Source organism: Hylobates moloch, unplaced genomic scaffold (genome assembly GCF_009828535.3).
Source record: "Hylobates moloch isolate HMO894 unplaced genomic scaffold, HMol_V3 SCAFFOLD_13, whole genome shotgun sequence".
Taxonomy (NCBI): Eukaryota; Metazoa; Chordata; class Mammalia; order Primates; family Hylobatidae; genus Hylobates; species Hylobates moloch.
Window position 1 is genome coordinate 49,716,265 of NW_026652288.1, and position 18,720 is coordinate 49,734,984.

At 40.8% G+C, this 18,720-nt stretch overlaps 1 protein-coding gene across 5 annotated transcripts in view; it reads left to right on the forward strand.

Annotated features, from left to right (window-relative positions):
* The first annotated feature begins 6,953 nt into the window (after positions 1 to 6,953).
* TESPA1 (thymocyte expressed, positive selection associated 1) overlaps positions 6,954 to 18,720 on the forward strand; it is a 37,716-nt gene continuing 25,949 nt past the window's right edge. Inside the window, exons 1-5 of one of the 5 annotated variants that reach the window (XM_032173482.2) lie at positions 6,983 to 7,131; positions 9,780 to 9,951; positions 10,063 to 10,125; positions 12,398 to 12,761; positions 18,034 to 18,241. In XM_032173482.2, the coding sequence (XP_032029373.1) occupies positions 18,079 to 18,241 (163 nt within the window). In that variant the 5' untranslated portion in view covers positions 6,983 to 7,131; positions 9,780 to 9,951; positions 10,063 to 10,125; positions 12,398 to 12,761; positions 18,034 to 18,078. Of the gene's footprint in view, positions 7,132 to 9,779; positions 10,126 to 12,397; positions 12,762 to 18,033; positions 18,242 to 18,720 lie in introns of all 5 variants that reach the window. The other 4 variants (XM_058426686.1, XM_032173483.2, XM_032173480.2 and 1 more) reach the window with 4 other exon arrangements.

Consider the following 18,720-nt stretch of genomic DNA (forward strand, 5'->3'; position numbering starts at 1 on the left):
CAGGCTATGGGAGGAGGATGAGCGTTGCCAGGCCAGGTGTCTGAGAAAGATGAGATGTTTCCTCCAGTGGGTGGACAAGAGAAGTTGCCTTTTGCAGTTTGGGTGGGTGGTTACACTTCAGTTTCACTTTCTCTTGCATGTAAATCATTTCCCTCAGATTCTCTCTCTGCTTCTCTCTGATTCAGTCTCTCTTCTCTCTTTTCCTCCTCCACCTCTTCCTCCTACTCTTTCTCAAACCTAACAGAGAGAACTCTCCTTGGATCTGACACTCCCGCGCGCAGAACGTACTCTGGGGTGCCACATGGACCATCTCGCCACCTGCAGATATCCCTCTGATCAGAAGGCCGCAGTTGTCCCACTTCCTCTGATTAACTGACACTACACTGAGGAAACACTTAACATCTTTCCAGAAACCTTGGTCTATTGTTCTGCAGTTCATTGCTGGGTTCTGCCCCACACCCTCTTCTGCTTTGACCTGTGTCCACTCTGCGCACCAGGGTCTCCAGTCTCCTGTGGACAGCGAGTGCAGTCTGACTTTGGTAGAGTGGCCTCAGACTTCAGGGCTTCCCCTTTGTGGAGATGAAAGGAGAACCTAGGCTCTTAAAAAAAAAAAAATCTGCCCCTTCCTCCAATCTGTGACCTCCTGCCCCTTTCTCACAATAACCCAATTTTTCATGTTCTACCTCTAAGCTCTAACCCCATATTCACTCACCCTACCTATTTTTCCCTTATACCAAATCTACAACAATGCCCAAATTTTACCTGCTATTGTGTCTTTTGATGCCTATCCTTGTCAAGGCTTTAGAGTGTTGGGTCTGAAGAACCCAGTTTTAAATGTTCCCCAAATCCATGAAGTCACTAACCCCCGATGCTCCCTTCATGGCTTCTCCAAGGCTGCTATAGTCTGAATGTTCATACCAGCCCCCCAAATTCATATGTTGAAACTTTAACCCCCAAGGTGATGGTATCATGAGGTGGCATTTTTGGGAAACGATTAGGTCAGGAGAGGAGATTAGGCCCTCGTGATCAGGATTAGTGCCTTATAAGAGAGACCCCGGAGAACTAGCTCTCCATTCCCATCACATGAGGACACAGTGAGAAGACAGGTGTCTATGACTTAGGAAGTAGGCTCTCACCAGACACCAAATCTGCCAGCACCTTGATTTTGGACATCTCTCCAGAACTGCCAGAAATAAATTACTGTTGTTTGTAAATCACCCATTTTATGGGTTTTTCTCTGTTGTAGCAGATGACATACTAAGGTAATAGCTCAACCCACCTTAAATCCTCTTTCATTTAAAAATTTTGACTGCTTTTCACTCCTCCTCTTCTTTCTTTCTCTGTCAATAATTATACCGTTGCTATGAGTGTTTGCTTTGTACCAGGTCCCCGGTGTAGGGAGGAGCCCTGCTAGAAGCCCTCTTTTCTTCTAGGTAGAGAGATCAAGTTTTAAAACTCTTCCACATTTCTTGTTTGTCAAGTCCATGATATTTTTCTTGATAGATCTCTCTCTAGCCCTGAAAGGGGTCTGCCTCTCATCCTACGAAACCCTCAGATCTCTCCTCTTCCACTGCACTTACACCCACATCCAGGCTCTGTCCTCCTCCATGGGCTTACAAAACACTGAGCACTCACCATGCAAATCACGCTGAAGAACTCAATTAGGACCTGTGATTCTGGGTTAAATGGGCTTGATCAAAAGAAAGACGAAACATAGGCTCACTGAGAAGTCAACCCTGTGTTCATAGCCATCTGAATATAATCAAAGATGTTAATGTCACGATTTAATCCAGAGAAGTGGCTGTAGTGGAAGAAAACTTTTCCAAAATAATTTCCTTGGGATGTTCCAAGGAAGGAAGGAAAGATAAGGAAAGGGCAGGGAAGGAGAGGGGAGGGGAGGGGAGGGGAGGGGAGGGGAGGTGGGGGGGAATCCATAGGCCAATACATTTGGGAAGTACAAAACTTTCTCCTTCTGGGAGAGTCACACTTCATGTTAATCTATTAAAAGCCTCAAGAAGTTATGCCTTAAAGCAGGAGGCCCCAACCCCTGGGCCACAGACCAGCACAGTTTGGTTGCCTGTTAGGAACCTGGCCTCACAGCAGGAAGGTGAGTGGCAGGCATGATCATCTGAAGTGGAACAGTTTCATCGCCAAACCCTCCCGCTCCCCCTGCTCCCATGGAAAAATTGTCTTCCATGAAACCAGTCCTTGATGCCAAAAGGTTGCAGACCACTGCCTTAAAGGAACATGTTTGTCTTTTGTTAACCCTGTATTTCCCCAAATTACTTGATCATACTAGAAAATAAGCCCTCTAAGGGATAGTATTTGATACTGTTTCTCCCCCTTGTATATCTTCCTCTCTTTCTACACTCCCTTCAGCCCCTTCCCCCAGAACTATCTCATTTCTGACACTCAGAAGCTATCCAATAAAATACATTCTGGGTAGAATTACAATCCAGATCACTGAAAGAACACCCTCTGCAGAGGCCTGAGATGGATTGCTCTTCTGTTTTGCTGGACTCTTACAGAGGGAAGATACAGCCAGACAGAAGGAAGAACTTTCTGGCATTGAGTGGAGTAATTTAGTAGAATGGGTAGGTTAGAAAAGTTAGAGAATCCCGTTTGTTTGTATCCTTAACAACCAGAACACAGAAGCAGAGAAAAGAACAAGATGACCTTTGTGGACACTTTTCTGCCTGGAGAAAGTTCAGCAAATCCTTGGTGAGTTAAACCACCGCTCTCTCCCCTACGATTCTATCCACTCTCTCTTTCTACTTTTGAGCCTTTGGTACAGGAAGGAGACAAACTCACTCAAACTCCCACATCAGCAATTTGGAGGAACAGACTCCTAGAAAAAAAACAAAACGGCCAAACAAAACAAAACAAAAATGGCATTTGCAAACCCCAGGATCTGAGAAAGAAGAAGGTTGAGAGCTGAAATGGAGGCAGGTGATTTGCATCTGGGCCTGGGCAGAGGGGCCCAGCTGCTTAGCCCAGAGCAGTGGCTCTGAGCAGCAGCTTCTCTGTCTTGGGACAGCCTCTATGGACAGCTGTCCTGGCTCTGCCCCAGGTCTGGGCAACCTGCCAGCTCAGCCTGTAGTTCTGCAGCTCCAGAACTTATACTCACTACAGCCCATCTGTTTGATGGGCACATCAGTGTTCAGAAATTGTTCTTATTTATCAGTGTTACCAGGTTACATGTCTAGAGGATAATATTATTCAAAAGCAATATTTACTTTGCTTTTCAATGGAAAAGAGTCTTTCAAAATACTTTTCCTACTACCTTTATAGTAATTTCTTACCAGATATCTGTCACTTAATATTTTCATTTTCCATAATAAACTACATGTAGTTATAAAAGGGTAGAGAAAAATAGTCTGTACGGGTGTTATAGACATCTAAAGCCAAGAGGATCTTAGAAAATATTTCTCTGTTTGTCAGAAGGTGATACTGATATCCAGTGAAATTAAGTAACTAGTATAGTTTTAAACTCAGATTGCTCTTTTACCCCTAGTTCGGTGTTTTTACTAAATTCTATAAAACACAAGAGAGGGAGCCATGGAATGACAAATAGGCCCTATGATGAGGCACCAAACTGCTGAATCACATAGGCAGTAGAGAGCTAATGCATTATCTCAGTTAGCATAAGGGTTTTTATTTTTAACCAAGGGAAAAAAATGAACAAGCTCACAAAAAACCCTTCAAAAACCCTGAACTACTGCATCTAGTATAAAAAGAACAAGTCATTTTGTTTTCATGAAGCACCTGGAATATATGCTCAGAGAAGTTCGTGGTGCCAAAGATATAGAGACAATGTTTTCAAAGGGTGGGAAGGGCAGGTGAGAGGGAAAAAAGAGAAAGGGAAAACAAGAGGGAAAAAAGAAGGAAGGAGGGAAGGAAGGAAGGAGGGAAAGAAGGAAGGAAGGAAGGAAGGAAAAGGAATGGAAGGAAGGAAGGAAGGGAAAGGAATGGAAGGAAGGAAGGAAGGGAAAGAAGGAAAAAAACAAAGAAAGAGAAAGACTATACAACTGAGAAAGAAGATAAACAGAGGAATATCCTGGGCCTCCTTCTCCTCCTGGGAATCATATCATCTTCATCTTTGTCTTTCAGAAGCTGCTTGTAGAAGAGAAAAATGTTTCTTTCAAAAAATACATCACAAATACTATGAACATATAAACCTACATATGTACTCACAAAAATTAAGAATAAATATAAGTAAAAACCAAAAATAAATACATCTTTTTTATTAACAAAAAAATCTCTAGCAATTGCTTGTGAAATGGTATCTTTAATGAGTGAGGTAATTTTGACAGATAGACATAGCATTCTGGATAAATTGAAAATATTATATTTCATGCAAATCAAAACCACAATGAGATACCATCTCACACTACTCAAAATGGCTATTATTAAAAAGTCAAAAAAATAAAAGATGTTGGCAAGTTTGCAGAGAAAAGGGAATGTTTATACACTGTTGGTGGGGGTGTAAATTAGTTCAACCCTTGTGGAAGACAGTGTGGCGATTGCTCAAAGACCTAAAAACAGAAATACCTTTAGACTCAGCAATCTCATTACTGAGTATATACCTGAAGGAATATAAATCATTCTGTTATAAAGACACGAGCACGTTAATGTTTGCTGCAGCACTTATTCACAATAGCAAAGACATGGAATCAACCTAAATGCCCAGTGATGATAGACTGGATAAAGAAAATGTGGAACATATACACCATGGAATACTATTCAGCCATAAAAAAGAATGAGATGATGTTGTTTGCAGCAACATGGATGGAGCTGGAGGCCATTATCCTTAGAAACCCAGCACAGGAACAGAAAACCAAATACCGCATGTTCTCACCTGTAAGTGGAAGCTGAATGATGAGAACACATGGACACATAGAGGGAAACAACACACACTGGGGCCTATGGGAGGGTAGAGGGTGGAAGGAGGGAGAGGATCAAAAGAAATACCTATTGGGTACTAGGCTTAATACTTGGGTGATGAAATAATCTGTACAACAAACCCCTATGACAGGAGTTTACCTGTGTAACAAACCTGCACATGTACCACTGAACTTAAAATAAAAGTTAAAAGAAAAGAAACTATTATATTTCAAAAGTCTTAAAAATAGCTGCAATTTCTTGAGCATTTGCTGTAAGGTAGGCGCTGGACTAAATACTCTGTATTCCTTTATTCTTACAGCTCTACGACCACTCCTGTAAGGTTATCCCCATTTAGCAGCTAACAAACTGAGACCTAGAGATGTTAATGTATCCAAGACTACTGAGCTACTTGATGCCAGAGCCTCACCCTAAAGCCTGCTCTCCTAACTAACCATCAAACTATCAATGTTAACAAAATGTTGACATTTGGGCCAGGACAATTATTCCTTGTGCTGAACAGTCCCATCCCTTCAAAAGCCCTTATCATCATTGGCCCTCAGGTACTAAATACCAGTATCAGCTTCCCATTTCTTTGAAAATTAAATCTCCCTCACATATTTCCAAACTCCCTACAGAAGTTATATTCTCCATTTCCCAAACATATTGAAAAACAACTGTTAAGGAAAACATTGAATTCTAGAAACTTAGGATTTAAAAGAGTTGTTAAATTTCCATTAGTTCAGTTTTTACAGCTAATTTGTACGGAAAAGAATAGTAAATAAAGAGAATTAGGACGTGTTGGATTTAGCATTTTACTTGTTGACTGTGAAGCTAATTCTCAGAGAAGCACATATTTAGTATCTACTATGTCCTGAGAAAATATGTTAGATATTTTCATGTCTATGTAAAAGGAATAGTGTGGGAGAAGGGTTGAGTGAGAAACAGAGAGAATTGTTATTTTCCTCACATTATACTTCAAGAAAATAATGTTTTGAGAACTTAATTTGCCAAGCAAGAATTTTATTTAGGATTATTTCTACCATATTATAGCTATACTATGGATACTCAATGGAGTTGTCCCATTGATGCTTGGAAATGGAATTTAGAAACACGGTAAAAAACAATTTAACTATACTTATAGCCAAAAGATCGGAAAGAAGGTAACGAACAGGTGAAAATCAGTCACAATTAACACATTAGAGGAGTGCCTTGTAGAATAAATATTGTGATATATATTCATAAATAAATGATTTAAAGAAGGAAACAGTAGAATCAGGAGAGAGAGAGAGAAGATATCCAAAATGCAGCAGCATCCTACAGAGAGGAAAGTGTGTTTGGAGATACTGGAGAAGCGAGGAGGGATAGTTAGCAGGGCTGGATGCCCCCGGTGGGTGCAAGTGATTGAGGGCTGGGAGAAACCTTTTAGAGTTCAACAAGCCTTCTCCAAACTGAAAACCAATAAACTGAAGACATTTTCAGGGTGTAACCGATTTTAAAAGTTCAGCTTTGAAAACGTTGGGGAAAGCAGTCATTTATTACAAAAACGAAAACTTTGAAGTGGTTTGAACATAAAAACAAAGTTAAGAAACTAACAGAAAAAAAAAAAAAGTAGGCAGTATTCAAAAACAAGCTTCGGGGGAATTTACCAGAGTATGAAACTTCTCAACACGGAGCGACTGGCTCAGAGCCCTCTCAAGTGTGTGATAGGGCTGGAAACATCTCTGAGATAAACGCCAGATCATCTATGAGAGAGAGCTTTCCCGTTTTCAGACAGCTCTCCTGAGGACAGAAGGATTTATCTGCAGCAGTGGAATTCTAGTTATATGGTAGGAAGATCCTGCACACACCTCTTTAAATGGACTGTACCTTTGCCTTAATAGGAAAAGATCTCCTGTTTTTCTGGAAAGACAGAGGCAGCTCTGGGGCAGGAAGGTCTTCCTAGTTGTGAGCACCGTATCTACGGATGGCTTGTCCTTCTCTCAGTCTCCTGAGCCAGAGCAAAGGATGTGGCTGGGCCAGGAGGCGGGGACTGCGTCTACATGTGTGGATGTGTGCGTGTGTGGCGTGTTCTCATTTCCGCTTCCCCTTTTGAGCAGGCGACAGCAGTTGAATGAGTTCAGGGAGAAAGGCATAATCTACAACATGATACTTTCTCACTCGCTTCACCTCTGTGCCCACACCTGTGAAGGCCTCGGCCCAGCTTCCAAAACTGCTTTGCCTCAAACTCAGCTTTCTACTAGCGGACAGGTAAGCACAGCCTTTATCTCAGTTTCAAGGCTGTACTGATTTCGGGTGATGCTAGGAGAAAGAAGGAAACATGTCAGAGAAAAATCAGGCTGTCGAGTCAAGGGAAAATCAAGGGAAAATCTCCCACCACTCTTACTTCAACCTGAAAAGCATCCATCATTATGCCTAGGAGAATGATGCTGGGTGCCCTTTTGCTTTCGTTTGTTTATTTTCTCTTTATTATCAGAGAGGTAATCTTTCTAGATTCTCAAAACTTGGGTCTCTTTGATGACTTGAATAACTATTTTAGGAATTTTTTTTACCTTTCTCACCTGCAAAGTTCCTCTCTGTGTCTTGCTGAACTCATTGTTGCTGCAGTTTCCATCTGATTATAACATTGAAAAGTTCTCAAGGAAGAAGTTTCCCGGTTTCATTTCAGGCCCTACTCTAGTGTCCATAGCTCCAACCATTGAGAGTACCTGGCTGAAATCAACTTTGCTTTCTGTGGGTATGACCTCTTTCTTCAGAAGCTGTAGAAGAAACTTGTTGGGATAAACTGCAGCAAGACATATTGAGGTCAGCTATGAGGGAGGATGTACACACTTGAGTGAGGCAAGGTCAGATTCACAGGGAGGCTCAAGACAGATGGATAGCCACCATCAGGACCAGATTTCAGGGTTCACATCTCAAAGACAGATAGATGGATGTGTTGCCCTCTCAGTGACCTACATAATATTGGGGGCTTCTTGCTCCTCCAACACCCCTTGCCCCAGTGGTAGCAGGCAGAGCATGTCACCACCTACATGAGTTTTGGGATAGATGGAGGAGTGGAAAGATCCTCCACCCTGGGGTTTTCCCATGCCCCTTCTGTGCCACTAAGCTCACCAGTGGGTGGAAGAAAAAGGGTGGGTCCCCAGGGCAGGGCAAGGACAAGAGAGGAGAGTTCCACAGAAGTGATTTGACAAAACTGTGAGCATTTACAGGAGATATCCAGGGAAGTACTAGTGACTCTGTATACCACAAATGGTCCTGAGTAGAGAGGTAAGGAGACTTTCTAGATGGTGCAGGGCAGTACCTAGGATGGGAGGTTGGAGGTAGGAACCTTCAACTTGTGTGTCCAAGTATCAGACTCAATAGTTGTTCAGCTGAGTGATTAGAGAGAAAGATCTCGCATTATTCTCTTGCAGCATGAAGTGTTAGTAGGAAGAAGGAAGTCAGGTTTATTGCCTGTCTCTACTTAGACTATTATCAGAAATGACAAGCTGAAGATATAGCAGGAGGGATAGAAAGCAATCTAACATCTGAGTTATTCGCATGCACCCCGGGGTGTTTAGAACCCATTTACAGCCACGCTACCAACATGTTCTCATAACTCCTGGGTTTTTTGAAAATTAAGATGGAACCCTGCGATTCAGCATTATGTAGTGAACATGAAGGCCCAACCGTCATTTTCAGTTCAATGTTTGATTTGGATTCTAGTAGAGAATTAAATGGAGGTCTCGTCTCAGCCAGTACTGTGACTTACAAGATTCCTTCTGGGCTACAGTAAGGGAAAAAGATCACACATTTATTTACACCTGCAAACTAACAACTGTTCTCTTTTCCACCTAAGGGACAAGACCAAAGTGGATATTCCAGTACCCACAGTACTGTGTGCCTTACCACACCCAGGCCTGATGCAGAACGGCCTAAACACAGATTTTAGATTGAGAAAAGAGTTCAGTCAAATAAGTAGAGGGACGAGGAGAAGAGAGTGTGTAGATATTGAAAAAGAAAAGCGGGAAAGAAGAAAAATGAGTATATGCAGGACAGAGCTTATTACCAAGGAAATAAAACTGAAGAATTAAAGATACGAATTCACAGAGCTACCACAATGGTTGAGAAATCTGCTCATTCTTCCTATTTTCTCTTGATGAAACCATCTATAAATCAGCTCAGATAAACTGCTGTTTCTTCTTCTTGATGTCTTTATTGCCCATTCAAATGAAGATATTTGATGTCTCCCTACATTGAGAACGTGGGATTAATTTTTTTTCCAAATCCACAACTTTAATATTTCCTGTAGCAATTATACAAGGCTTTCTTAAAATTCATATCCTGAAAGTGGAAGTAAGGAAGAAAGGGAAGGAGAGGAAAAAGGTCTTAGATGGTCTTCTTTCAGTGTTTATTCAGCTACCCTTATTTGTGGGAGAAAGAGTATGAAAAGGGAGGAGAATAGGAGTTCTATTGACTAATGAGCATTTTTTCTTTCTATTATTTACCAAGTAACATCTCCCCTTTTCCCCGAACAGATTGAACTGCTCCTTAGACAATAGAAGTCTCAGAATGCTCAAATATTATACTCAGGGAAATTTTTGTTCTGATGATCTTCCAACCTGAGTGACATGGAAAAGGGTTAGGAGCTAGAAGACAGTTCTATGAAGGAATGTGAGAATTTGTTGCAGATTGGGGTACGTCAAATGGGGGACGATCCACCTGGGTTGAGGTGGAGTTTGTCCAGTTCGTGAACAGAGAAATGTTAGCTACTCTGGGATTTCCCGCGGCTCTGCGATGGTAATGATGCATATCTTGGCTGTGGATGCAGAAGGTCTTATGGGCCACATCATGGAAACCCCATTTCCTTCTTCTCTCCTCCCACACTGGTTCTCACTCTCAGTCTCAACTCACAGGCACTGCTTGGGGCATAGGTACAAAACAGACAGAAGAGAAGAGAGGTCTATCTCATACACGTCCCCCAGAGCACTAAAGACAAACCTGGGACTGGGCCTTGGAAACCAAGTGTGGCAGGAGGAAGGCCGTATGATATAAAGGAAGAAAGCATGCATCTGGAACTCAGAACTTGTGAGTTTGGTTCCCATTTAAAACCACTAATATTCTTTGTGACTCCAGGCAAACCTGCTTATCTCTCTCTTTCTCTCTCTCTCTTTCTCCCTCCTTTCTCTCTCTCTTCAGTTTCCTCAACTACAAAATGAGTGACTAGGATTAAATAATCTCTCCGGTCCCTTTGGGAATTAGGTAAGAAAGAAAGACTTTTCTTTTTTCTTTTTTAAAAAATATATTATACTTTAAGTTCTAGGGTACATGCGCACAACGTGCAGGTTTGTTACATATGTATACATGTGCCATGTTGGTGTGCTGCACCCGTTAACTCGTCAGTTACATTAGGTATATCTCCTAATGCAATCCCTCCTCCCCACCCCAGGACAGGCCCCAGGAAAGAAAAACTTTTCATTGCTTACTTTTTATCTCTGCTTAACACAGATTAAAAAAATCTTTTTCACCATCTTGATTTTATACTGTCAACTGTACCCTGCAATTCACACCTTCTTCCTTCCTTCTTTCCTTCCTTATTCCTCAAGATGTTTCAACTTCAGTGAACATCTTAGACTGAGGGGAGATTCATAATCATAATCATATCTATCACTTATTAAGCACCACCTTTATACATCAGGGACTTAATATGTGTTACCTGATTACAACTGCCAATTACCCAACTAGTGTGGCACAGTATCTATTTTGCACATGAAGAAAATTAGGTATAGGCTAGGTGTGGTGGCTCACACCTATAATCCCAGCACTTTGGGAGGCCAAGGTGGGAGGATTGCTTGAGGCCTGGTGTTCGAGACCAGCCTGAGTAACACAGCAAGACAAAAGAAAAAGAAAAAGAAACAGGTATAGAAGAAAAGATAGTGTTACCAAGGACAAATATGCAGAAAGTAGACAGAACTATGATTCCAAATTAGGCTTACTCTGATTCCAAGGCCCAAACTCTTTCTACAGTTTTCCTTTTCTTTAATTTCTAAATAACACTCTGACCTTTGAAGAAAAGGAAGCATTGGTCATCCTTACTGAGCCCCTTGAAACTTTCCCCATGGTGAAGTATCTGTAAGCAAAGCTGATATTTGTCAGGTGCAAATTGGTAGGCTAATAGTTGCTAAAATATTAAAATATGTCTAATAATGATAATTATCCACTTTCCCAAGCCCTCTGAGTGCCCATGACCAGCCCAGCTATCCCAGCTCTTTCCTCAAGACTCCCCAGACAGGCCCCGGAAATTCAAGGCCACATCAGCCATGTACCGGCCGGGGCCCCACCACAGGGCTGTGATGGTATCAGCTCTCATTGCTCTGCGGTGCCCCAGACCATTATGAAATATTCTGAATGCCACAACGACCTGAAAGTAATGTGGAATTCCAGGCAGATTCTCTCCTCCCAACTAGAAGTTAGGTGGGCCCTTGCCAAAAAAACCACTCTGTAAGCCTGAGGAAGGCTAAACGGCTTCATAATCACCTAGCTGGAGTCAGACAGGAAACTATTCTAATAACACAAACAAAGCAACACTTCCTGCACTAAGATTGTCACAGAACCAAATATAAATTACATTGTGTTTATGCTGCCTCTTCTCTACTAGACTATAAGATGGAGAGCTTACATAGCATGCAAAATGGAGAATTTACTAAAATGACTTCTCCTTTTTTTTAAATCCCAAATTACATTGGATGGTGACATTGGGCCATTTTCTTATTCTAATGTCAGTGGAAAAACTATATAACATGGAGTCGGACCAACTTGAGTTTAAATCTCAGCACTACAGGGATGTGACCTTGGACAAATAACGTATCTTTATGAGTGTCAGGTTTCCGTAATTAGCTGTAAAGTGGTTGTCAGGATTAAGTTAAGCAGTTTACAGGAAAGTTTTATGGATAAATATGCAGCACTCTATACATTTCAGTCATTATGAGTACCTACCTTTGACTTGCCCATGTCAATGTGTAGTGAATCCCCAACTGCTTCCCTTGGAAAACAGAGACTAGAAATAGGCGATATTCTTCGTGTCATAATTATGACATACCTCTACAGGTTTTCTGCTGCTGCTACAGTTACTGCCTCTGATAATAATTTTCGTTGGAAGATACTCATTTCACAGCTCTTAACTCCCTAATCTTTAACCAGTGGAGGATATTTCTCCTGTCTAACCTCAATCCTATCTGCTACAATTTCTGCTTTTAGCTATAGCATCCTCAGAACAAGAATTCTATCTTACTCCACTTGGCTGAAACCAGATTCCAGAACTCTTGACAGATTGTGGAGAAGGATTTATGGAATGAACCTCTAGAGAAATGTAGAAAAGAGGAAAGAACAAAAGGCTGGAAATGGTAGCAGAGGCGGTAAATAAGGGTTTGGATTGATTCAGGCAATAAGCAGTAGTACCAGTGTGGGAATTTCTTAGTTTCATGGGAAAATTGGAGAACAGATATTGACAGGCTTTATATTTCTATCCTCATAGAGAAGATTAAATATGATCATATACTATAAGCAGCATCAAGAGAGATGATAGATGAACTCCAGAAGGAAATTTTGATGAAGAAGTGAATAAAAACTTGAAATGAAAGACTCCGGAAAATATTTTTTTTAAATAGAAGAATTTGGTAGTTCAAGCTTCATAAATTAAGTCAGACTTGGGTGACCTTATGTTATATCAACAAAGGACTGGAAGACTATGCTCCAAGCCTTTTTCCTCTTCACTACAAGCTGTGCAAAAATGTACATTAGGATCCAAGGCCATGAGGACATTCAGGAGCACCTGCCCTATGATAAACACTAACTGGGGATAATTTCCCAGTGCCAGAGTGATTCTTGCTCCTCTGCAGGTACGGCACTTATGGAGTCCCTTCTCTTGCAAAGTACTGTGCTATGTTCTATGATGGGTTTAGGGGAGAAGCTACAAGTAGTGGTGAATGATGACAAGAGAGGTAGCCACTTACTGTCTTGTTGCATATGGTGCAGGCATGGGTGTTGGTTGCTACAGGTAGGACAGAGAAAGGAGATGACTTAAGTAGGCCCTTAAAGGGTAGAAAGAATTCGTTTGATTAGAGAGGAAGGAAGATGAAACTATAAGCTAAAGCAAAAAAGCAGAAAAGTTCAAGCAGTGTTGAGAGTCAATGAGCAGCGCCTGACTGACTCCCTGTATAAGTTCCTGTATGGCCTTCCTGTTCAGGCTCACCACTTTCCTGGATCCAGTGTGAAGGCCGCATGTGCAGGCGCTCCATATGTTGGTGTTAATTTGAAAGGGAATTTGGTATATGGGAAGTAACTCCAGAGACCACTGAAGCATTTCCCAATTTTTAATGGGGAAAACTGTATAAATGCACTTTCTTTTATGGGTACTATTCCTATGCATATTTCAAACTCACCTAAATAAATTAATAAACATTGGTACTGGAAGTAAATTTACACAACGTTGAATCCAGCCAATCCCTTTCCTAGAGGGTAAAACTGAAACTGTAATAAAAAAGCCTAACTGATATGCCATAAGTCAATTAATTGGACAAGTCAGAAAAATGTCCAAGTCTCCTGATTTCTAGTCAGTTTTCTTTTCGCTGCACCAAACTCCATTGTATTATCAGTGTACGTTTTTGAATGACTTATTTGGAGGAAACATCTCCATGTCTTTGTCTCTATTACAAGAGGCCCCAAGACCTACAAAGCTGCTATCTTGACATCTGTGTGCACTCGTTTTTTAATTCTGTCTAACACTCTCATGGCTGATGTGCTTGTCTGATAATCATTTGCCGCTTCCTGCAGATTTCCACAAAAAAAAAAAAAAAAAAAAAAAAAAACGGTTTCTTATCTCCCAGCAGTGCAGCTTCCTCCTATTACCACTAACCAGACACTACCATTTCTTCTTGCCTCTTGATATTGCTGTACTTATAGAATTCCCATATAACACTCCATGGACAGGTCTCTACAACTCAAGTGTTGCTGAGATTGGGAAAAAAATTATTTATGCAATTTCCCAGTCCTCTATCCTGTGTGCTAGAGTTGTGAAGATTAGCTTAGATCTACCTTGTGTCTTTTCTTCAAGACTTGAGATCACTATTATTTTTTCAAGTAGAAAAATTATTACATTCTCACCCAAATTGCCAGGAAAATGTCTGTCATTCTCAGTGAACACTTAACCTGTCTGGTCTTTTTATTGTCATACCTACAATTGCCATTTATTTGTAAGCCTTTCTTTGGAACTCTTAAGCATTAAGGATTCTGTCTTCATGGGCATTTTCCTTTAGGAATTAACATTAAGTAAAACTTCTGTGCATAGGACATAGAGACAGGCAATAAATAGGGATTAGTCAAGAAAATGCAATTTTTGTTCTCAATTGTAGGAACTTCTAGGATAAAAACAAGTCTTAGAATAACCATCTCTCTTTTCTCCAACTTTCAACCCACAACATTTTTACATGCTTAGTAAGCACATAGTTACCAGCTTACTGTTACTGTTTTGAAGTTGATCTCCCTGCATGCGTCTCTGATGACTCTGAAAGGCACTGGGCTCCTGTGAGGAATGGTCACCTTCTAAACATCCACCCATTTAGACAATGAGTATTATTAAGTGGTTACAATGTGTTAGATTCTGTTTTAGGCATTAGAAACACAGCAGTAAATGACCCAAGATTTCTGTCCTCTTGGAGCTTGTATTCTAATCAGAAGAGTAAACAATAAATTGGGTAAATAAATAAAATGTAAAGTATGTTAGTGACGATACCTAAGAAGAAAAAAGTCAAGCAGAGAAAGAGCTCAGTGAAAGTGATTAAGGTAGGCTGTGGAAGCCAGGCATGGCTCCATGGAGGAGGTTGGTTAAGAGCTGGACACTGCAGGGTGAGTGTGGCAAAGACTGAGGAAGATGAAGAGAAGGAGGGAAAGAATTGGAGAAAACCGAGGTTAAAAAAAGAGGTAAGTATTTTCAGGGGATGCAGAGGATTAGCCTATATTATTGCGATATATTTTTGAAGATGTGGGAGGAATATAAAATAGATTCATATCACAGAGGATGTTGAAACCCCCCACCTCCATTTCAATTAGTGAGATTCTGGAATTGTGCTAAGCATTATAGGGGTTCGACTGTAAAATAGCATATCCAGAAGTTTGTAGTACTAGATGCATCAATGTTAGGGCTGTAATGTTTTCATTGACAAACTGAGATCAAATAAAAGGATGAAATTTTCCAAGGTTATACCATTTGAAGTGGCAGAATAAAGTATGGAATCCAGATATTCCTCCCTCCCTCCCTCCCTCCTTCTTTTCCTCCTTCTCTGCCTACCCTCCTGCCCTTCTGCGTTCCTGCCCTCCTGGCTTCCCGGCTTCCTGCCTTCCTTTTGAGCTCTACTACCAAAAATGTTCTGTGAGTTGAAGATTCCCAGTGATTTAGGGGAGGCCCATTTCCTTCGGGAATTAAAAACAATAGGCAAGTCAGCCTTTGTGATTTTCTTCTCTGAGTTTTGGAACCAATCTATTAAATATTTTCGATCACAGGACTAGGTAAACAAACTGATCAAGGCTTTTTAGATTCTTGTCCTAAGGTCATTCTGGTGGCAGTTGCATTAAATGCTCTGAAAACTCTAAATACCAGGGTAAGTCTTTCAAGTCAGTAAGTTTGAAAGCTTCAAACATCACGATTTAATGGACATTATCTCCTCACGAGAGCTCTGACCAAAGAATAGCAAGTCATCTCTGCTACTCCTCTTTGAGGCTTCTTTATGACACAAACTTAATTCAATGATTTAATTTTCTCTAAAAGGCACAGGCAGTAGACAAAGAGCCAGGTGCCTGGGGTCAACGAGCAAAGTCTCATAGTGCTAACTACCGTCTCACTTGGAAGAAAAATATGTCTTGGACTGGACCTGAAGTGAAGGAAGTTAGATCAGACAACAGTAATTATGTATTATTTTTTCCCAGGTATGTTTTGTCTGTAACAAGCAGAGGCATTAAAAACAATTTTACTGCCCTAGGAATGCATTTTATGTTCAGGATGTTCTTTTCAAAAAAGCTGTTTTAATGCCTATATTGTTGGATGCCTCACTAATGGTTTTAAGTGTTGGAGGAAAAGAAGTCTCTGTAAAATGGTAGTCTTTTTATTTTATTTTATTTTATTTTATTTTATTTTATTTTATTTTATTTTATTTTATTTTTTATTTTATTTTATTTTATTTTATTTTATTTTATTTTATTTTATTCCAACAGTTAAAAGTGTAGCTCTTAAGATGATGTTGTTTATGGCAGCTCAAGGAAATAGGGGGATAAGACCTGGAGAGTTTCAGCCCCACTCCTACTTGCTCAGGGTGGTGGGATGCAAGTGTGGCCAGCGGGGGAGAGGCAGCAGGACAGAGTATGAGCCAATGAATATTACATTAGCCTCAAGCTTTTTTAAGCTCTGTTTGGACAATTGAATGATTCTTCCCCTCTGTTCCTCTTTGAATGTGTATCTAGTGCCATCATTGTGTCTCTTGGAAGAATACATCCATATTTAGTAATGTTACATGAAATATGAATCTATAGGATTAGTAATTGCATTGATGAGCTGAGGAATAAATTCATAGTTAGGTAGAAGCACAAGTTGACAAATTAGAAAGTCATTATCCTGAAGGTGCGGCTGCTAATTGCTTAAGGCAGTGTCTCCTTGCTTTTAATCACAGGATATTTTTTTTTTCTGAGAGAAATCATATGTGGACTCCTAATATATAAAACAGGAACATAAAAAAATCAAGACAAAAACTAAACAAACAAAACCCAGAATTCCTATAGTTGGAGTGACATTCTGGTTGTGGGACCTTAGAAAACCTGTTTCACCTTTGAGACCCTAAATTTTTTCGTAGGTCTTGATGAGAAAAAAAAATGAAGTGAATTTTATAAATTGTAAACTTAAAGATGTTTTAGTCATAATGGAAGATTCTGGCAGACAACATTCTCAAGGATTAAAGAAAAAATGTTTTCTTTTTATTATTATTATTTAAAAAAAAATTTTTTTTTATTATACTTTAGGTTTTAGGGTACATGTGCACAATGTGCAGGTTTGTTACATATGTATCCATGTGCCATGTTGGTGTGCTGCACCCGTTAACTCGTCATTTAGCATTAGGTATATCTCCTAATGCTGTCCCTCCCCCTCCCCCCACCCCACAACAGTGCCCAGAGTGTGATGTTCCCCTTCCTGTGTCCATGAGTTCTCATTGTTCAATTCCCACCTATGAGTGAGAACATGCAGACACTTCTCAAAAGAAGACATTTATGCAGCCAAAAAACACATGAAAAAATGCTCATCATCACTGGCCATCAGAGAAATGCAAATCAAAACCACAATGAGATACCATCTCACACCAGTTAGAATGGTGATCATTAAAAAGTCAGGAAACAACAGGTGCTGGAGAGGATGTGGAGAAATAGGAACACTTTTACACTGTTGGTGGGACTGTAAACTAGTTCAACCATTGTGGAAGTCAGTGTGGCGATTCCTCAGGGATCTAGAACTGAAATACCATTTGACCCAGCCATCCCATTACTGGGTATATACCCAAAGGACTATAAATCATGCTGCTATAAAGACACATGCACACGTATGTTTATTGCAGCACCATTCACAATAGCAAAGACTTGGAACCCAACCCAAATGTCCAACAACGATAGACTGGATTAAGAAAATGTGGCACATATACACCATGGAATACTATGCAGCCATAAAAAATGATGAGTTCATATCCTTTGTAGGGACATGGATGAAACTGGAAACCATCATTCTCAGTAAACTATCACAAGGACAAGAAAAAATGTTTTCTAATACAGCATTTCGGCTACCCTGAGAAATAGAGATTCTTTAAGTCAGAAGAGTTTTCTTAATGTCCGTTAAATCGTGATGTTTGAAGCTTTCAAACTTACTGACTTGAAAGACTTACCCTGGTATTTAGAGTTTTCAGAGCATTCCTTTTTTGCAGGAGAGACAGAAAATGAGCTAGGCCTGTCCTCCCTGCTTTTGAATGGTCAGAGAGACCAAGCTCCTTTGGGCAGACACAGGAAAATTCGGGAGGCAACCCTGAGCATCATGGTGGTTTCTGAGCACATGATGAGGGAGTATCACTGTTTTTCAACTCTTAGGACAGCATTACTGTTTCGGGAGGCCCTGAAGTCTGAGCCAGGGCCATGGAGGCCTCTGTGTTGAGCCCCACGTCCTGGGAGAAACGGCGGGCCTGGCTCCGTCAGAGCCGTAACTGGCAGACCCAGGTCTTAGAAGAGGAGGCTGCCGCCGCCCTGCAGGATGTCCCAGATCCTGAGCCTTCCAGCCTGGATGACGTTTTCCAAGAAGGTAAGAGACGAATATCAGACAGACGTCTATGTTGTCTGGTGGCAAAAGGTGACAGCAGGCCCAGGCCTCCAGAGTGTGAACAGGTTCCTTGTTTAGCCAGGCCCTCAGGGAGGACTGTTTTGACTGGTTTAAATATGTTTAGGATAAAAGCTAAAGTAATACAAAATATGAATTATGTGAGAAAGAGACAGGCATAAGATTAGGAAAAAGGGAAGGGCACATTTTTGCATCATCCTGAGAAGCTTCTGTAAGAACCCGAGGCTGGGGCTCTCTATGAATGCTTTGGGGTGTTTCTATTTTGTCTGTGTAACAAGACCACACCCAAGCTGGATGCCTGGACTCTGGCCACAATGCTGTCACTAACAAGCTGTGTGGCCTTTGGGAAGTCAGTCACCTCTCTAAGACTTATTTGTCCAATTGAAGTAGTAGTACCTTTCCTACACTTCTCAGAGCTTCTTTGAGGTTCAAATGAGACCACA